The 16188-nt window shown below is 44.7% G+C and overlaps 1 protein-coding gene across 3 annotated transcripts in view; it reads left to right on the plus strand.

The window, feature by feature from the left end:
* The window catches only part of enox1 (ecto-NOX disulfide-thiol exchanger 1), a 52215-nt gene that overhangs the window by 32118 nt on the left and 3909 nt on the right, over positions 1 to 16188 (plus strand). For 2 of the 3 annotated variants that reach the window (XM_076985389.1, XM_076985388.1), the window contains exons 4-12: positions 1758 to 1925; positions 2011 to 2217; positions 2465 to 2698; positions 6093 to 6305; positions 7602 to 7708; positions 9340 to 9457; positions 10807 to 10985; positions 12779 to 12886; positions 15657 to 15716. In XM_076985389.1, coding sequence (XP_076841504.1) covers positions 1758 to 1925; positions 2011 to 2217; positions 2465 to 2698; positions 6093 to 6305; positions 7602 to 7708; positions 9340 to 9457; positions 10807 to 10985; positions 12779 to 12886; positions 15657 to 15716 — 1394 coding nt within the window. The remainder of the gene's footprint in view (positions 1 to 1757; positions 1926 to 2010; positions 2218 to 2464; positions 2699 to 6092; positions 6306 to 7601; positions 7709 to 9339; positions 9458 to 10806; positions 10986 to 12778; positions 12887 to 15656; positions 15717 to 16188) is intronic. The other variant, XM_076985390.1, reaches the window with a different exon arrangement.

Here is a 16188-nt window from a genome sequence, read left to right on the forward strand (position 1 = left end):
ATTGACTGTTTATTTTGAGCACATATTGTGTCTGATTATCAGTCTGTCCTCATCCAGCAGGAGCCACTAAGGCGCTGGCTCTAAATATAGTGGAAGTTCCTCAATGTTGCAGTTGCTATTGTTAAGACTCCATTTTGAGCACTATTAGATGAGCCCACTGGGAGATTTGGAGTCAGAATTGGTGTAAGCCCCGAGTGGCTGATCACATGGATTTACACAATGATTCAGGAAGCCTGAGTGTCTGAGGAAGAAAAAAAAACTGATCATACTCCTGCCAGAAACAGTTGCAGGCATCTACAATGACCTACTGTATTGAGCTACTATGTCAAATATTAAGTGGCAGGGAGGATTCCTCATCCACCAGTGATACTCCCATCCTCCAGACAGACGATAACGTAGCATGAATGCAGCCACAAAATGCAAGCAGGCTGGTAAACTCAGTTTGAACTGAAAATGTAAAGGCTGTTTGCACAGAAGCTGCTGAGGTGGCTGCATTTAAATTGGCTTCTGTGTTACTGTCTGAGTTGCAGTTCATCACTGGGACCACTGTGACGTAGTGAGGGATGGCTGGAACTGTCATAGTACCAAGTGACAGGATGAGAGTGTGATGCTTGACGAAGCCCAGGAAGGGCTGATGACTGTGTTTGTGAAGGTTTCTGATTGATGACATCTCACCTCCATGCTAATCAAGCACAGCTGTTTCCTATAGAGGAGCTCCCAGCTGCTGGATTTTATGGTGGATCACATTTCTATGGAAAATTCAAAAAGAGATAATGGGGAATAAAACCACTCCTTCAGTTTCTGGCAGAGAGTGAGTAGCCTTGGGCCAATAGAATGAGCAGTCCTTGAATCATCCTCAGAGGGAAAAACAACATTAAACATGATAAATTGGAGGCATGTCTGTGTGTAATTGACCTGTTGGAGTCTTCACAGTTTACATTTTGATGAGTTTCACATGGATCTCTTGAAGCTCCTATTTCACGAAACTGTGAGCACAGAGATGACCATAACCTCCAGCATCCTGCTACTTCACCTATTTACACATTAGACCTAACATCTCATATTTTATATTCTGATACCTTAGCACAAATAGGATGTGTTGCTGGCTTCATGTGGGATTTGGACTCACAAGCAATTTATTAGAAGTACCATCTTGTTAGAAACATCTTGCATTGCTATACATGTCTGCCATTCTCTAGCCTTTAATCGACAATAAGTTTGTAACCACAGAACATTTTTGGGTGAACAATCACTCTTAATCCAGCTACCTTCACAAATGAAACCTTCACAAATGAAGTAGTGGATCAAACATTCAAACCCATTTACAGCATCATCTGAATAAGAGAATAAAGCTCTCTTGTACTGTGTCACTCTTATAGATACGATGTGAGTATGAGTCAGCAACCATCTCTGTTATACATTTTTGAGAGTTAAATGAAACTGCATGTGTGCAAGTGTATTGTTTAAAAAGTACACAAAAATCCTTCTCATTGTTTATAGTCTACAGTGTTTATATATTTGTAAACTCGTGGATTTTCAGTTCCATGTCCTGCATGGTTTAGTATAATGGCAAAGTAATTTAAAAAAGCCACTAATTTTTGAATACCTAGATATTCTCTTCTTTATGAGAGTGGCGGCTTGTCTGTCTGAATTTTACTATCTTGACGTTCTTTGGCTTCTTTGCAGTTCTGCTCTGTTCAGCTCCTAATCAGCAGCTGCATCCATCACTCTTTATGTTGCCTGTTTTTATTCTGTAGACTCCATCTGCATCCAGGGTTTTGACCCAAACCTGGGGATTATTGCCCCGATTAATCCCATGATGGCAGGGATAAGTCTGGTGCCTCCACCCCCTGTGCCATCTGAGCTGCCTGGCATCAAGGAGATCATCCACTGCAAGAGCTGCACCCTCTTCCCACAGAACCCCAGTAAGATCACCTGCTGACACCTTGTTCAACCAAGGCACCAGTGGCTAGTCTAGTCAGTCTGTGACTTTCCCTGTGCATCCCACAGACCTACCGCCTCCTTCAACCAGAGAGCGCCCCCCTGGCTGTAAGACAGTCTTTGTTGGTGGACTTCCAGAGAATGCGAGTGAGGAGATTATCCGGGAGGTGTTTGACCAGTGTGGTGAAATCGTTGCCATCCGCAAGAGCAAGAAAAACTTCTGTCACATCCGTTTCAGTGAGGAGTTCATGGTTGACAAGGCCATTTATCTGTCTGGTGCGTTTTTGTTTTTCATTTGGACAATATGACTCACTTTTAAGCATATTTTGACAAAATCAGTACTTTCTCCAACAACCCATCCTCTATTAGGATTGCTGCAGTGATGTGCCCTTGAGTCACATCCATTTAATAAGCTACTGAAAAAGCTTAACAAATGTTTGTTCCAATGAATGTTCTTTGTTTTAGTACACTGGATCTTGATGTGCACATGTGTAATGGTTCTGTTTGGTGCTGGCTACCTCAGGCTACCGCATGCGCATCGGTTCCAGCACGGATAAGAAGGATTCGGGCCGCATACATGTGGACTTTGCCCAGGCGCGGGACGACTTGTACGAGTGGGAGTGTAAACAGAGGCTACTGGCACGGGAAGAACGGCACCGTCGCAAAGTCCAGGAGGAACGCTTGAGACCACCCTCCCCACCTCCCATCATGCACTACTCTGAACACGAGGCAGGAGTTTTGGCCGAAAGGCTGAAAGGTACGTCCACGGTCTGCAAGTGCCGTCGTCATCACTGTGTCTGTTTTACGTCATTACAATAGCAACAATAAACAGTTGAAGTATGAGATCTCTAAAAGCGCCTGTTGGGAACTTGGTGGAGTTGACCTGTGTGGCCATGTCTGCTGTTTCAAACACCTTCCAGCCTGTCGGTGCTGATGATGTGACAGCGGTACTGTAATGATTGGCTGTCTGGCTGCCAAACCCCCAGAGTTCTGCCACTTTGTACTCGCCACTGTGTGCAGCTGCCACGCCAGCAACTCCAGCTAGTGTGTTGTTACTGTAGGACGGGTGTGTTGTTTCTGTAGGACGTGTGTGTTGTTTCTGTAGGACGGGTGTGTTGTTTCTGTAGGACTGGTGTGTTGTTTCTGTAGGATGGGTGTGTTGTTTCTGTAGGACTGGTGTGTTGTTTCTGTAGGACTGGTGTGTTGTTTCTGTAGGACTGGTGTGTTGTTTCTGTAGGACTGGTGTGTTGTTTCTGTAGGACGGGTGTGTTGTTTCTGTAGGACTGGTGTGTTGTTTCTGTAGGACTGGTGTGCTGTTTCTGTAGGACTGGTGTGTTGTTTCTGTAGGACTGGTGTGTTATTTCTGTAGGACAGGTGTGCTGTTTCTGTAGGACTGGTGTGTTGTTTCTGTAGGATGGGTTTGTTGTTTCTGTAGGACTGGTGTGTTGTTTCTGTAGGATGGGTGTGTTGTTTCTGTAGGACTGGTGTGTTGTTTCTGTAGGACAGGTGTTTTGTTACTGTAGGACTGGTGTGTTGTTTCTGTAGGACTGGTGTGTTGTTTCTGTAGGACGGGTGTGTTGTTTCTGTAGGACTGGTGTGTTGTTTCTGTAGGACTGGTGTGTCGTTTCTGTAGGACTGGTGTGTTGTTTCTGTAGGACGGGTGTGTTGTTTCTGTAGGACGTGTGTGTTGTTTCTGTAGGACAGGTGTGTTGTTTCTGTAGGACGTGTGTGTTGTTTCTGTAGGACAGGTGTGCTGTTTCTGTAGGACGGGTGTGTTGTTTCTGTAGGACGGGTGTGTTGTTTCTGTAGGACTGTTGTGCTTTTATGCTGAGGGACTCTCACTAATGACCTGTGGTGAGTATTAACTGGAAGGCCTCTAGAATAAGGATTTGTATATCAAGGTTTTAGTTCTTTTTTGTAGGTTTTTAGTGCAAGACAAAGAGTGCAATTTGTGCTTAGTGAGTGTAGTTTTGTAGGCTGCTTTAGCCTAAATGCCTCTTACCATCCTCATCCTCATTTCCTCGTGCCTCAGTTTTCCAGGTACTAGACATTTGTTTTCAAAACATGGAAGCAAGCTACTGCAGCATGAAGACTGGAAACACTCTACCCCACCCCATCCCCCAACACCACCACCCACCTCACATCAACACCCACCCCACCCCCCAACACCACCACCCACCTCACATCAACACCCACCCCACCCCCCAACACCACCACCCACCTCACAACACCACCCACCCCACCCCCCAACACCACCACCCACCTCACAACACTACCCACCCCACCCCCCCACCCCCAAACCCCACCCGCTGAGCCCTTACTGCTGCTCCATCTCAGCCCCTTTCATTTCCTCAAAGGTCTTAGATGCGTATTATTGTTTTGGATTTCAAAGTTGATGGTATCACGTTTTCCCATCCATGCCCGGAGCTTCTTCAAACTCTCCTCGGGCGCAGAGCTAATCTTCTTCCTAGGCTTGGTTATGATTAGCAGAAGCCCCAGGCACTGCGGGGATTTGGTGATGATGGCTTGGTCCCTTCCATGGTTCTCGAAGCCCTCGTCTCTGGAGGGGCTGCTTTCATTTAGAATCAGCAATCATGACACACCATCAAGCATCTCCCATTTGCTCTGTGCGGTGTGTATTCCTGCCATTTTGCATCATACCAGTGGGCATCCGCCAAAGGTTCTCTGATGCCTCAGTGTTCTTCCTTGCATGGAAATCTCCCCTCTGTGAAGAAAAAGTCTCCTTATCACACTCAATTTTGTTTTATTCTACATGATAATTATTTGCAACAAATGCAAGTGTTGCTATTTAATATCAAACAGCAAACGGGCCTTTAAGTGCGTGTTTATGTTGTCATTTCTCTGCAGTAGAGTGAAGGAAACCATCTGTCTGCATGTAGGCAGCACTGGAAGCCATTGTGCAGTGGAACGGCTTGAATACCGTGGTTCCTCATCGTCTGGTTTTTGTTTAGCTCTGCTCTAGTGTCTGATCTCTATTTTATCTTCAACCTCCTGCTTGCATTCTGTCATTAAAGGTGTTGTGTTTTTTATTAATGGTATTAATTCGGACAGCCTCTGGTTAATGCTTTATCATTGGAGGGTGAATAAATCCATTAATCATGTTCATTACTGCATTACATGGCCTCAGAAGAATAAATACGGCAGCATCATAAAAATAAGTCAGTAATCCAACACTGTGATTCTGTTGGCTCTGAATAGCAGTCATAGAAGCTGAGTTTTGCAGGGGCAGACAGGGATACTCTGGGGATTTTTGGAAGTGTGTGTAGAGTTACACATTTACATTTGCAGTCATGGCCTTCATTAGGGGAGGGGTGTTGGCTTTGCAGTCTCATTTGATGGAGGGAATTATTTTTACTCCTGTCAAATGGCATCCTGACCCTGGGAGCAGGACAATTCTATTTGCTTTAATTAGATAGGAAGGCTGAACACTACATGATTGGCATTATCCCTCCTCACTCATGGGGCCCCTGTGTCTCCACACATAGACTGCATATCTGGTCAGCTGTATAAAGAACTAAAATAGCTAAAATATAGAGAGATTATCATGTGATATTATTAATAAAATGGAATATACCTGATGCTGCTTCCTTTTTGCAGAAGAATGTGTTTATGATCAAAAGCACATATGCTGTGCAGGCTAAACAATCCAAGAATACATTTACAATCTGATTTGGGGAGGGTGTCATTCACTATTGTGGCATATTTCTTAGTGGCATATTTCAATTATTCTTGCAGTTTCTGTAATGCATTTCAAAGAGGTCCAGAGGGAGCAGATTCCTGAAGCCTGAGAGACCACACTGAGCCTCGGGTTCTGATACTTGGTCCACAGTTTGGCTCTGTGGTTTGTCCTGTGACTGTGGTCCAAAAGGTACATTAAAATTGGACACAGTGCAAGGAAACAATCTTAGTCTCGGTTTGAGAATAACTGTTTATTACGTTTGTTTTGTGGAGGATCGTTTCCCTTTGTTGATATTGCTGCATAAATAATTTTTTTATAATCCATGTGGATATTTGCACTGAAACGCGAATGCATAATATTATGAACATCAGTGAAGAAACAAAATATCTTGAATAGTCTTTCATGTCCTTGAGTTCAGATCAGGGACGCTGTCTCCTCCCCTTTCCCATAGATGACAACAAGTTCTGTGAGGCCGTCGCAGTTCTGTTCACATGGATTGAAAGGGGTGAGGTGACCCGGCGCACAGCCAATCACTTCTACTCCATGATCCAGTCAGCCAATAGCCACGTGCGGCGTCTGATGACCGAGAAGGCCCAGCACGAAGAGGAGATGGAACTGGCCAAAGAGCTTTTCAAGAACTCACTGATCGCCATCCTCACACAATGTAAGACAGACCTTTATCCACTGCACTTACTGAGAGAGATGTTCATCTAGGGTTGCCATGGCGATGGCTCATCCACTGTACAGCCCAAGATTACGTGGGATTCTTAAGCTCAACCTCTGATCTGATTGTTGGGCTGTTTTGATGTTGTTATTGGTGGTGGTTCCCTTTAAATGGTTTTTGAAATGAACCTTTTCTAACGTGGCATCATACAAAGATGGCAGAGGTTCAGATAGTAGAAAACAGCAAAAAGTGTGAAAAGAACCTTGAGCTGGCTGAAGCTGTCCAGGTCCTGTCAGTCAGTGTGACTCTAACCATAGCCCAGAGAACGGCCCATGGTAAGTACAGTCTCAGTGGAAGCAGTCTCACCTCATAGCAGGGACCCAGCAGTTCAACTTAACTTACAGGTAGGCCAAAATCAGATTCCCTCACCTTTTGAGACATACAGAGTAGCTGGAAATGCTTCACAGACCAGAAGCTACTTAGAAACATCCTGTACTGTTGAGTCTCTAAGGGCGGAATATAAGAAGCTTTGAAAAGGTGTGATGGTGAAATATGTCCTTAGTTGAACACAGCAGCTTGACAACAGCAAAAGTACAAATGAAATATTTTTTCATTTTTAATGAGGTTTAACATGTATTAGTTATTACAACTTGTATGTCTCTATGCTTAAATTTGTCTTCACAACATCACACCGGTAGAAATTTACAGAATTTTTATTTATAGAAGATCAAAGAAATACAAAGGCAACATTTTACAAGTGGTATAAACTAAATTAATATTTATATACTCTTAAACCAACCTGAACCTCATGCAGTGCGTTATGCCATTGTACTGCACAAAATGAAGAACATTCATTGGAAGCAAACCTTTCTTTATACTTTATATCACCATTGCAAGCAATATCATGCAAGCCAAATATTCCACCCTGTGTAGCCTGTTGCCTTCCACAGTCCTAAAGGATTTGAATCAGCAGGTCATGAGATGTAAGTACAGTAGAGCCGACACTCCCAGGAATCTCACTGGTGTCCCAGGAGTCTCACTGGTGTCCCAGGAGTCTCACTGGTGTCCCAGGACTCTCACTGGTGTCCCAGGAGACTCACTGGTGTCCCAGGAGTCTCACTGGTGTCCCAGGACTCTCACTGGTGTCCCAGGAGTCTCACTGGTGTCTCAGGAGTCTCACTGGTGTCCCAGGACTCTCACTGGTGTCCCAGGTTCCTGGCGTGCAGCTCTAGCTCTCAGGGGTGCAGAGCTTTACATAAATGGCTTTGTCTTGTCTGACTTCCTTATCCACCAAAGTTGAGCAGATCACGGCCGTATTCACCGCTGCTACCAGACAAAAGGCATGGGACCATTTCTCAAAAGCACAGCGCAAGAACATAGAGATTTGGCGAAAGCAGTGTGAGGTTGGTACTTCTCCTCCCTTCTGTCATGCTGGGATCAGCAGACCACACTGGTGCTGATGCTCTTGTGGCTGTTCATTAGGAACATCTTTTTTTTCATTTGCTGGTCTCACGAATGAACCATCCCATTTCTCTGATTCTGATCTCTCGCTCTGCAGTACACAGTTGATATCTGGTAGAAAGCCAAGTATCTCTTAAGTTACCATGGCAACAGATGCTTCTAGGGTTAAAATGATAGTCATCAATGATAAACCTGGATTAATTATTTATAACTCATCAAATTTGTATTAGGTCTCTGTTAGAGGCTAAAAATGAAAAGTTGGGTTAGTTGAAGCTCTGATCAAGCATAAAATATCGATCTTTATATCATCTGGAACTTTCGGCATTTTCACAAAACCTCTTCAATGCCTTCAGCTACACTGCAGAGGTGCTTCCTTGTGAATCATCTCATTCAAAGTTATGATTCCAGAACTTTATTTATTTTTACATGCAGTGGATGAGTGGGATGTTTTTTTCTGTGAAGACCAAACCATTAATCCCCTTTGAGAGAAACAGTGTGTATGTATCTGTGTTTTTGTAAGTCCAGTCATTGAAAGGAAAAGTTTCCTCTTAAGTTCACTGTCCACCCAGAGGTAAGGCTCTGCTTTTGCAAATTGGACATCCGAAATCAGTTCTCATGCCACCACTGTGAAATCATAGTGAGGTGATGCTTCATTGACATTTTCAGGCTGTACTGTGTCACGCTATAAAATAAATTTTCCTTCAGCCGCCAGTGTTAAAAACTTGTGATAAAATGCAGTGATGACAGAAAGAACGCTTAGCTGAGATATGATCTATTTATCTGTACCAGAGCTTTCAAGAAACTAAAATGAAAGATAAGACATGGGATTAGGACCGAGGTCTTTCTGCTCACTATAACAAACATGCTCTTTTCTCTCACTATTGTTTCACGACAGATATTTACTCTGTTCAGACTCTAAGCTTTTACAGCAGTGGCATTAAAAATCCTTGCTGATGATCCCTGTAATGACTGTCAGTGGATCAGTGAGCCTGGACATTTGTGAAATGTGATGTCTTTTGCAGTCTCCATCCAACCCCAGACAGACGGATCCTCCAAACGTACGCTATGGCCCACAGCTGTGAGAAGGCAGAGCTGTAGTTGGCTCTGCAGGCTGGTTTCAGGCTTCAGGACGCAGTCCCAAGTCCGTGTGTCCTTAATTTTGCCAGCATTAGAGTGGAGCTAAAATAACAGGCCATCCCAGAGCTGACATGCCCTACATCTCTTACATGGTGCAGGATATTTTAGGATATGTTAGACATGTACTGCAGTGTCGGTAAACCATGTGAATCTCATGAAAATCACACATTTCTATAGAAGAGGGTGGTAGATTTCTGCAGGTTTCTGTATCTCTGTGCCTGTGTTGTTCTTTTAGAGAGTGACATTAGAAGCATTAAACATTAACTCCATATGATGCCGTCTCATCCAGGACAGCTGCCACTAACAGAGTGCATGTGTCTCTCTGTCTGTTTCTCTCACCTTGCATGTTTGTGTACATGTATATGTGTGTGTGTGTGTGTGTGTGTGTGTGTGTGTGTGTGTGTGTGTGTGTGTGTGTGTGAATATGGGTTGGTAGGAGCTGAGGAATGCCCACAATGAGGAAATTATGGGAATTCGGAGGGAAGAGGAGATGGAGATGTCTGATGAAGACTCAGAGGAACATCCATGTAAGAAGGTTCGATTGGGAGACTCAGGTGAAACCATGAGCCTCAGACGCACACTGAAACCGCAGCAGATACAGTGCAAACACATCAGATCTTTTGTGCTTCTTCTCATTTTTAAATGTTATGAAATTCTGCCAGAATCAAAGAAAGCCCTTATGAAAGCAATGCTTAGCTATTGTAACTCAGTAGTCTTATCGCATATATAATCTGGAGGACAACATTTATTTATTTGTTTATTTGGTGCTGGGATGTCAGAATGATTGATTATACCTTCCAGGTTTATGTTTTCCAAGCTTGATTAAGAATGATATTGTGTCTGCAGGAAGCAGCTGTGGAATTTATAGTGATATTTTTTATCTGTGAATCCTTAAAATGGTAGTTTGGGATGTCATGGAAAAATACTTCATTTAATATCTCGCTTCAGTTCATTTTTATATATGTAATGGTTTTTTCATAAAATTGTCAATTGACAATTTTTTTCAATAAATTGTCACACAACAGACCTTCTGAAATCTTGGCCTCAAGCCAAACAATGTATGACAAATGCCACACTGGCATAGAACAGAAAGAACAGGCTTGTTGGGTTGTGGTGAACCCAGCAGTGGCCCTGTGCAGGGACCAAGCTGTTCAGCACACTTCAGAGTCAATTACAGCTCTGCCTCTCCGCTGAAAGTTTTTCTAATGGCTGCTGTTGTAACAGTTACCTGCACCTGCTGAGTGTGGCAGTGAGCCATACAGCATGCGCACTTACATTATGTTACACATACTACATACATGTAGACATGAATATACTAAAAAAATAAGGAATTTCTGAATACTACCGATACCACATTTCCACATATCTCCTTATTGTAGTTTAAGCATTGTTGTAGTGATTTTTTTTTTTTGCTGCTTAGTATATATAAATTTACGGGTGTGTTACTATGCACATTAAGCCGTGTGCATCTGAAAATGTTTATGATTACACATACAGGCGAAACACGGGGTGACGTGAGCCGCGTGTGCCCCTCTGCTCACGTGTCTGTGTGTCTGCAGCTCAGGCGTGTGTCTCTCTGCTCACGTGTCTGTGTGTCCACAGCTCAGGCGTGTGTCTCTCTGCTCACGTGTCTGTGTGTCCACAGCTCAGGCGTGTGTCTCTCTGCTCACGTGTCTGTGTGTCTGCAGCTCAGGCGTGTGTCTCTCTGCTCACGTGTCTGTGTGTCCACAGCTCAGGCGTGTGTCTCTCTGCTCACGTGTCTGTGTGTCCACAGCTCAGGCGTGTGTCTCTCTGCTCACGTGTCTGTGTGTCCACAGCTCAGGCATGTGTCTCTCTGCTCACGTGTCTGTGTGTCCACAGCTCAGGCGTGTGTCTCTCTGCTCACGTGTCTGTGTGTCCACAGCTCAGGCGTGTGCCCTGCGAGAGGAGAACGACAGTCTGCGCTGGCAGCTGGATGCTTACAGGAACGAGGTGGAGCTACTGAAGGAGCAGGGCAGGGCCCAGCGCCACGGCCATGACCACGACCACGCCCACGAGCACCAGCTCCACCTCCTCCAGCAAACCATGCATGGCATGCAGCAGGTAGCACACACAAGCCTCCGCAGGCAGGGTTACTGAGCAAGGGGTGTGGTTATATATCCAGGGGTGTGGTCACACACATCATACTCATCTAGAGCTACTTACAGTTTCAGTCATGATACAGTGGTTGGAGAGTGTTGTGTTAGGACTCCTGCCCAACGGATTTTCACTGATATAGTGTGGTGCACTGGATGGGGGGGTGGGGGGGGGGGGGGGGGGGGGGTGACCCCAGCCCCCCACAGGTAGTGTTGTTACCCACATTACCCACTACAGTAACACCACATTATTACAGCTCCAGAGAATCTATCTTGGACAGCATATCCCCAGTACTCTTTGCAAAACACACACACACACACACACACACACACACACACACACACACACACACACACACACACACACACACACACACACACACACTTCCCTCACCCTTGTCCTTTGGCCAGCCATTGGAACATGGCCCACCTGACAGTCACTGCAGAGCCGGTCCTGCACTCCTACACTTTCCTGTGTTCATTCCTCCCTGCACCCTCTGTCTGTCTGACACTGTCTTCCCAATCCCCTCTCTCTTCCTCTTCTGTCTCACTACCTGTCTGTAATGGTCTCTCCCCCTGTCCCTTGCTTTCTCTTCTTTTGCTCTCCTTCCTCTTGCTCTTCCTTTCCTCTCTCTGACACTGCCTCTCCCCCAGTCCCTCTCTCTCTGTGTCTGACGGTCTCTCCCTCAGTCTCTCTCTCTCTCTGTCTGACGGTCTCTCCCCCAGTCTCTCTCTCACTCCCTGAACACACCTCACTACTTCTTGACTATGCTCTTTGCTTTATTTTATCTAGGAATGCCTGTTTTTCTGAACATAAATCTAATTGCACTATAATTTTTGGGGAAAAGTCCTGCTCACAGTGTCATTTAGACCACTCTGTGCTGTAATCTTGAGAAGTCTCTAGTGCCTTGAGAACTGACTGCAGACTTGCACTGCTTTGACCAAGATTGACCTCTCAAGATACGTTAAGTTTATATTAAGATTATCAGCTTCTTATTAGCCACTGAGGCCAGCTGTTTCTCCCCTCAGCTCATCTGTCTACTCATTTTTTTCAAGTACAGACCCGTCCTGAAAAGACCCTGATTAAAATCAGAGTGGTTAGCGTGGTTAACGTGGTTGTGCTCCACACACACCCCTCACATGTCGCACACGCTGCACCCTCACAAGCCGCACCCTCACACGCCCTCACATGCCGCACCCTCACACGCCGCACCCTCACACGCCCTCACATGCCGCACCCTCACACGCCGCACCCTCACACGCCCTCACATGCCGCACCCTCACACGCCCTCACACACCCTCACATGCCGCACCCTCACACGCCGCACCCTCACACGCCCTCACATGCCGCACCCTCACACGCCCTCACACACCCTCACATGCCGCACCCTCACATGCCGCACCCTCACACGCCCTCACACACCCTCACACGCCGCACCCTCACATGCCGCACCCTCACATGCCGCACCCTCACACGCCCTCACATGCCGCACCCTCACACGTCCTCACATGCCCTCACATGCCGCACCCTCACACGCCCTCACATGCCGCACCCTCACACGCCGCACCCTCACATGCCGCACCCTCACACGCCCTCACATGCCGCACCCTCACAAGTCGCACCCTCACACACGCTGCACCCTCACACTCGCCGCACCCTCACACTCGCCGCACCCTCACACACTCCGCACCCTCACATGCCACACCCTCACACACCGCACTTTAACAACCTTCTGTTCTTCATGCTGCCTGTCTCCACAGCAACTGCTACGACTGCAGGATGAGCTGAAGGGGAAGGAGGTGGAGTTGGAGCAGGCCCGCGACCAGCAGCGCCACCTAGAGGGCCAGATGTTCACGCTCAGGGAGAGGGTGAGACATGCGCACGCCTCAGTCTAGACCTAGTTAAACAAACCAGGCTTGTTTATAAATGTGATGCTTATTAATTATTTAAATGAATATCTATTTTTCATTTTGGATAGTTAGATATAAAAAATAAAGATTCTTCTAACCATCTATTTTACCCATTGTGTGGTACTGATGTATTTTAGAACACATTTGTGCTTGGAGTTTTTTGTCTCCTTGTGTGTTAGACCAGTGTTTGGCCTGGGGTCACAGTGTCCTCACATATAGTGAGAGTTACAGTTACAAAATGACCACAGATACTGAACACAACAAACACAAACATATGTACACACACACACACACACACACACACACACATCACACACAAACATATGTACATACACACACACACACACACACGTACGCACACACGCAAACGACATGGAGCTCTAAATAGACAAACCAGTGCGATGGATTTGAATTATTTGAATTATTTTTGGCTGCAGGTACAAAAGCTACTTTTTTTCCTTCCATTACACAGCACATCCAGTAGGGGGCGCTGGCTGGGACACTAGCGTTACCTTCCTTAGTTCTTGCCCTGTTCCCTGCAATTAGGCCTATTCATTGTGGGGAAACAAATAGGAGGTGAAGCTCAGTGGGGTTTATATCATCTGAACAGTGCAGTGCCAGCGTTGTGGTTGCCTGTGAGCACAGAATAAGAGGCATGTTTGAGTAGTCAGTGTTCCTAACGATGGACATGACTGTAACTGGACTGATATAATGGGAACAACAGTAGTGCAGGTGTTGTGGAGTGTGTAGTATATCAATGTGTGGACTGATATTATGGTAGTGGTAGTATATATATAATATATAATATAGTGCAGGTGTTATAGAGTTTGTAGTATATCAATGTGTGGACTGATGATACTCATGGCTTCAAATTAATAGCAGACAGCTTCCTATATGTTTAATATCACACTGGTCTAACAGGCACTCTGGGTGTTGGTTTAAAAAATCTGCTAAATGTATAACATAAACATTTCTTTTATATATACAGTTGTGATCAAATTTATTCAACCCCCACTGAAATAAAGTGTTTGACATTGATTTTGATCATTTCAGTCATCTTATTTACAATTATATCAAAGAGGCACTTATAAATTAGACAAACATAACATAATATTTATGATGGAATAACCACAAATGTCTTTACTGTGCTCACATCATTATCAGTTTTATTCAACCCCCTAGTGACATTATTTTTTAGTGCTTAGTACAACATCCTTTTCCAGTTATGACAGCTTTCAAGCGTGAAGCATAGCTTGACATAAGTGTCTTGCAGCGACCTATGGGTATCTTAGCCCATTCTTCATGGGCAAAAGCCTCCAGTTCAGTCACATTCTTAGGCTTGCGCACTGCAACTGCCTTCTTTAGGTCCCACCAGAGGTTCTCAATTGGATTTAAGTCTGGTGATTGCGATGGCCACTCTAGAATGTTCCAGCCTTTCATGTTCAACCATGCTCTAGTGGACTTGGATGTGTGCTTCGGATCATTGTCCTGTTGGAAGGTCCCACGTCTCCCAAGCCGCAGGTTTGTGACTGACTCCATCATATTTTCCTCCAAGATCTCCTGGTACTGAAGGGAATTCATGGTACCCTGCACACGTTGAAGCTTTCCTGTACCATTAGAAGCAAAACAGCCCCAAAGCATAATTGACCCCCCGCCATGCTTCACAGTAGGCAAGGTGTTCTTTTGTTCATAAGCCTGGTTCTTCCTTCTCCAAACATAGCGCTGGTCCATTGTCCCAAACAGTTCTAATTTAGTTTCATCTGACCACAGTACACTGTTCCAAAACCTTTGTGGCTTGTCCACATGACTTTTGGCATACTGCAGTCGACTTTTCTTGTTCTTTGGAGTCAGCAAGGGGGTGCGTCTGGGCGTTTTGGCATGGAGGTCTTCGTTATGCAGTGCGCGCCTTATTGTCTGAGCTGAAACTTCAGTGCCCACATCTGACAGGTCTTTTTTCAGTTCCTTAGCAGTCACGCGGGGATTTTTCTCCACATTACGCTTCAGGTAGCGCACAGCAGTCGCGGTCAGGATCTTCTTTCTGCCACGACCAGGTAACGTTTCCACTGTGCCCTTTAACTTGAACTTGCGAATGATACTTCCGATAGTGTCTCTTGGAATATTTAACAACTTCGCAATCTTTTTATATCCATTGCCATTCTTGTGAAGAGCAATAACCTCTTCTCTTGTCTTCTGGGACCATTCTCTTGCCTTCACCATGCTTGGAAACACACCAGTAGATGTCTAGAAGGAGCTGAGTATCACAGTCCTTTTAAATCTGCCTAATTGGTGCTTATCATGCTTGATTGCTGCTCGTTGACATCCACAGATGTTTTCAATACCTGATGGAAAACACTGGAATGAACCTCTGTTCTTAGGAGTGGTAGTCGTAAAGGGGTTGAATAATTGTGTCAATGAAGAAATCACAAAAAGGCCATTTAATACTTTATGACAAAAAAATTGATGCTATCTTAGTTGCATTTAGTTCTTTAACAAGTCCTTGTAAGATTTCATTATGAACACAATTATAAATGTGCACTGAATTCCATAAAACCCTTCGCAGCATTGGGGGTTGAATAAATTTGATCACAACTGTATATATATATATATATATATATATATATATATATATATATATATATATATATATATATATATATATATATATATTTATCTTATATTACATTCCTGACAACCAAATGAGTGAAGGTACATCTTTTTCTCCTGACAGCTTTTGAGCAGTACAGAAGCAGTTGAAGGTATAAACCACACCACTGATGCCCTTGAGAAGGTAAATGTATGAAACTAGCTGGCCCTAAACCTCTGTAAGCTGGGCTGTCTGTTTTAAATAATGGAGCACTGTTGTGGAGGTTTATGTTAGAATGTGAACCACAGTTATTATATGCCTTGAATTACTTTAATCTAGCCTGGGCTTCTCAGTGCTGTCAACATATCCCGGACTAATGGACGCTTTAGCATGCACCGAGCAGCACGCTGTTTCAGCCACGATGGCTGAGAGTCATTTCTGTACAACCGTTGGCCGCCGCTGCATAAAATGGTGAAATGTGTCTCCCGTAAAACCTTCCAAGGGCTTTAAAATGTTCAAGGAGATCTAGAGCCCTCGTGTGGACCCAGTAATTCCTGCAGGTCAAGCTAATCCTACCCTCACAGCTAGGTCATTTCTTAACACTTCATCAAGAACTAACTTTCATGTCCATTAAGAATATGAATAATGAAGATTATGGTTTAAATACTACTTCATC

This window comes from Brachyhypopomus gauderio, unplaced genomic scaffold (genome assembly GCF_052324685.1).
Source record: "Brachyhypopomus gauderio isolate BG-103 unplaced genomic scaffold, BGAUD_0.2 sc40, whole genome shotgun sequence".
Taxonomy (NCBI): Eukaryota; Metazoa; Chordata; class Actinopteri; order Gymnotiformes; family Hypopomidae; genus Brachyhypopomus; species Brachyhypopomus gauderio.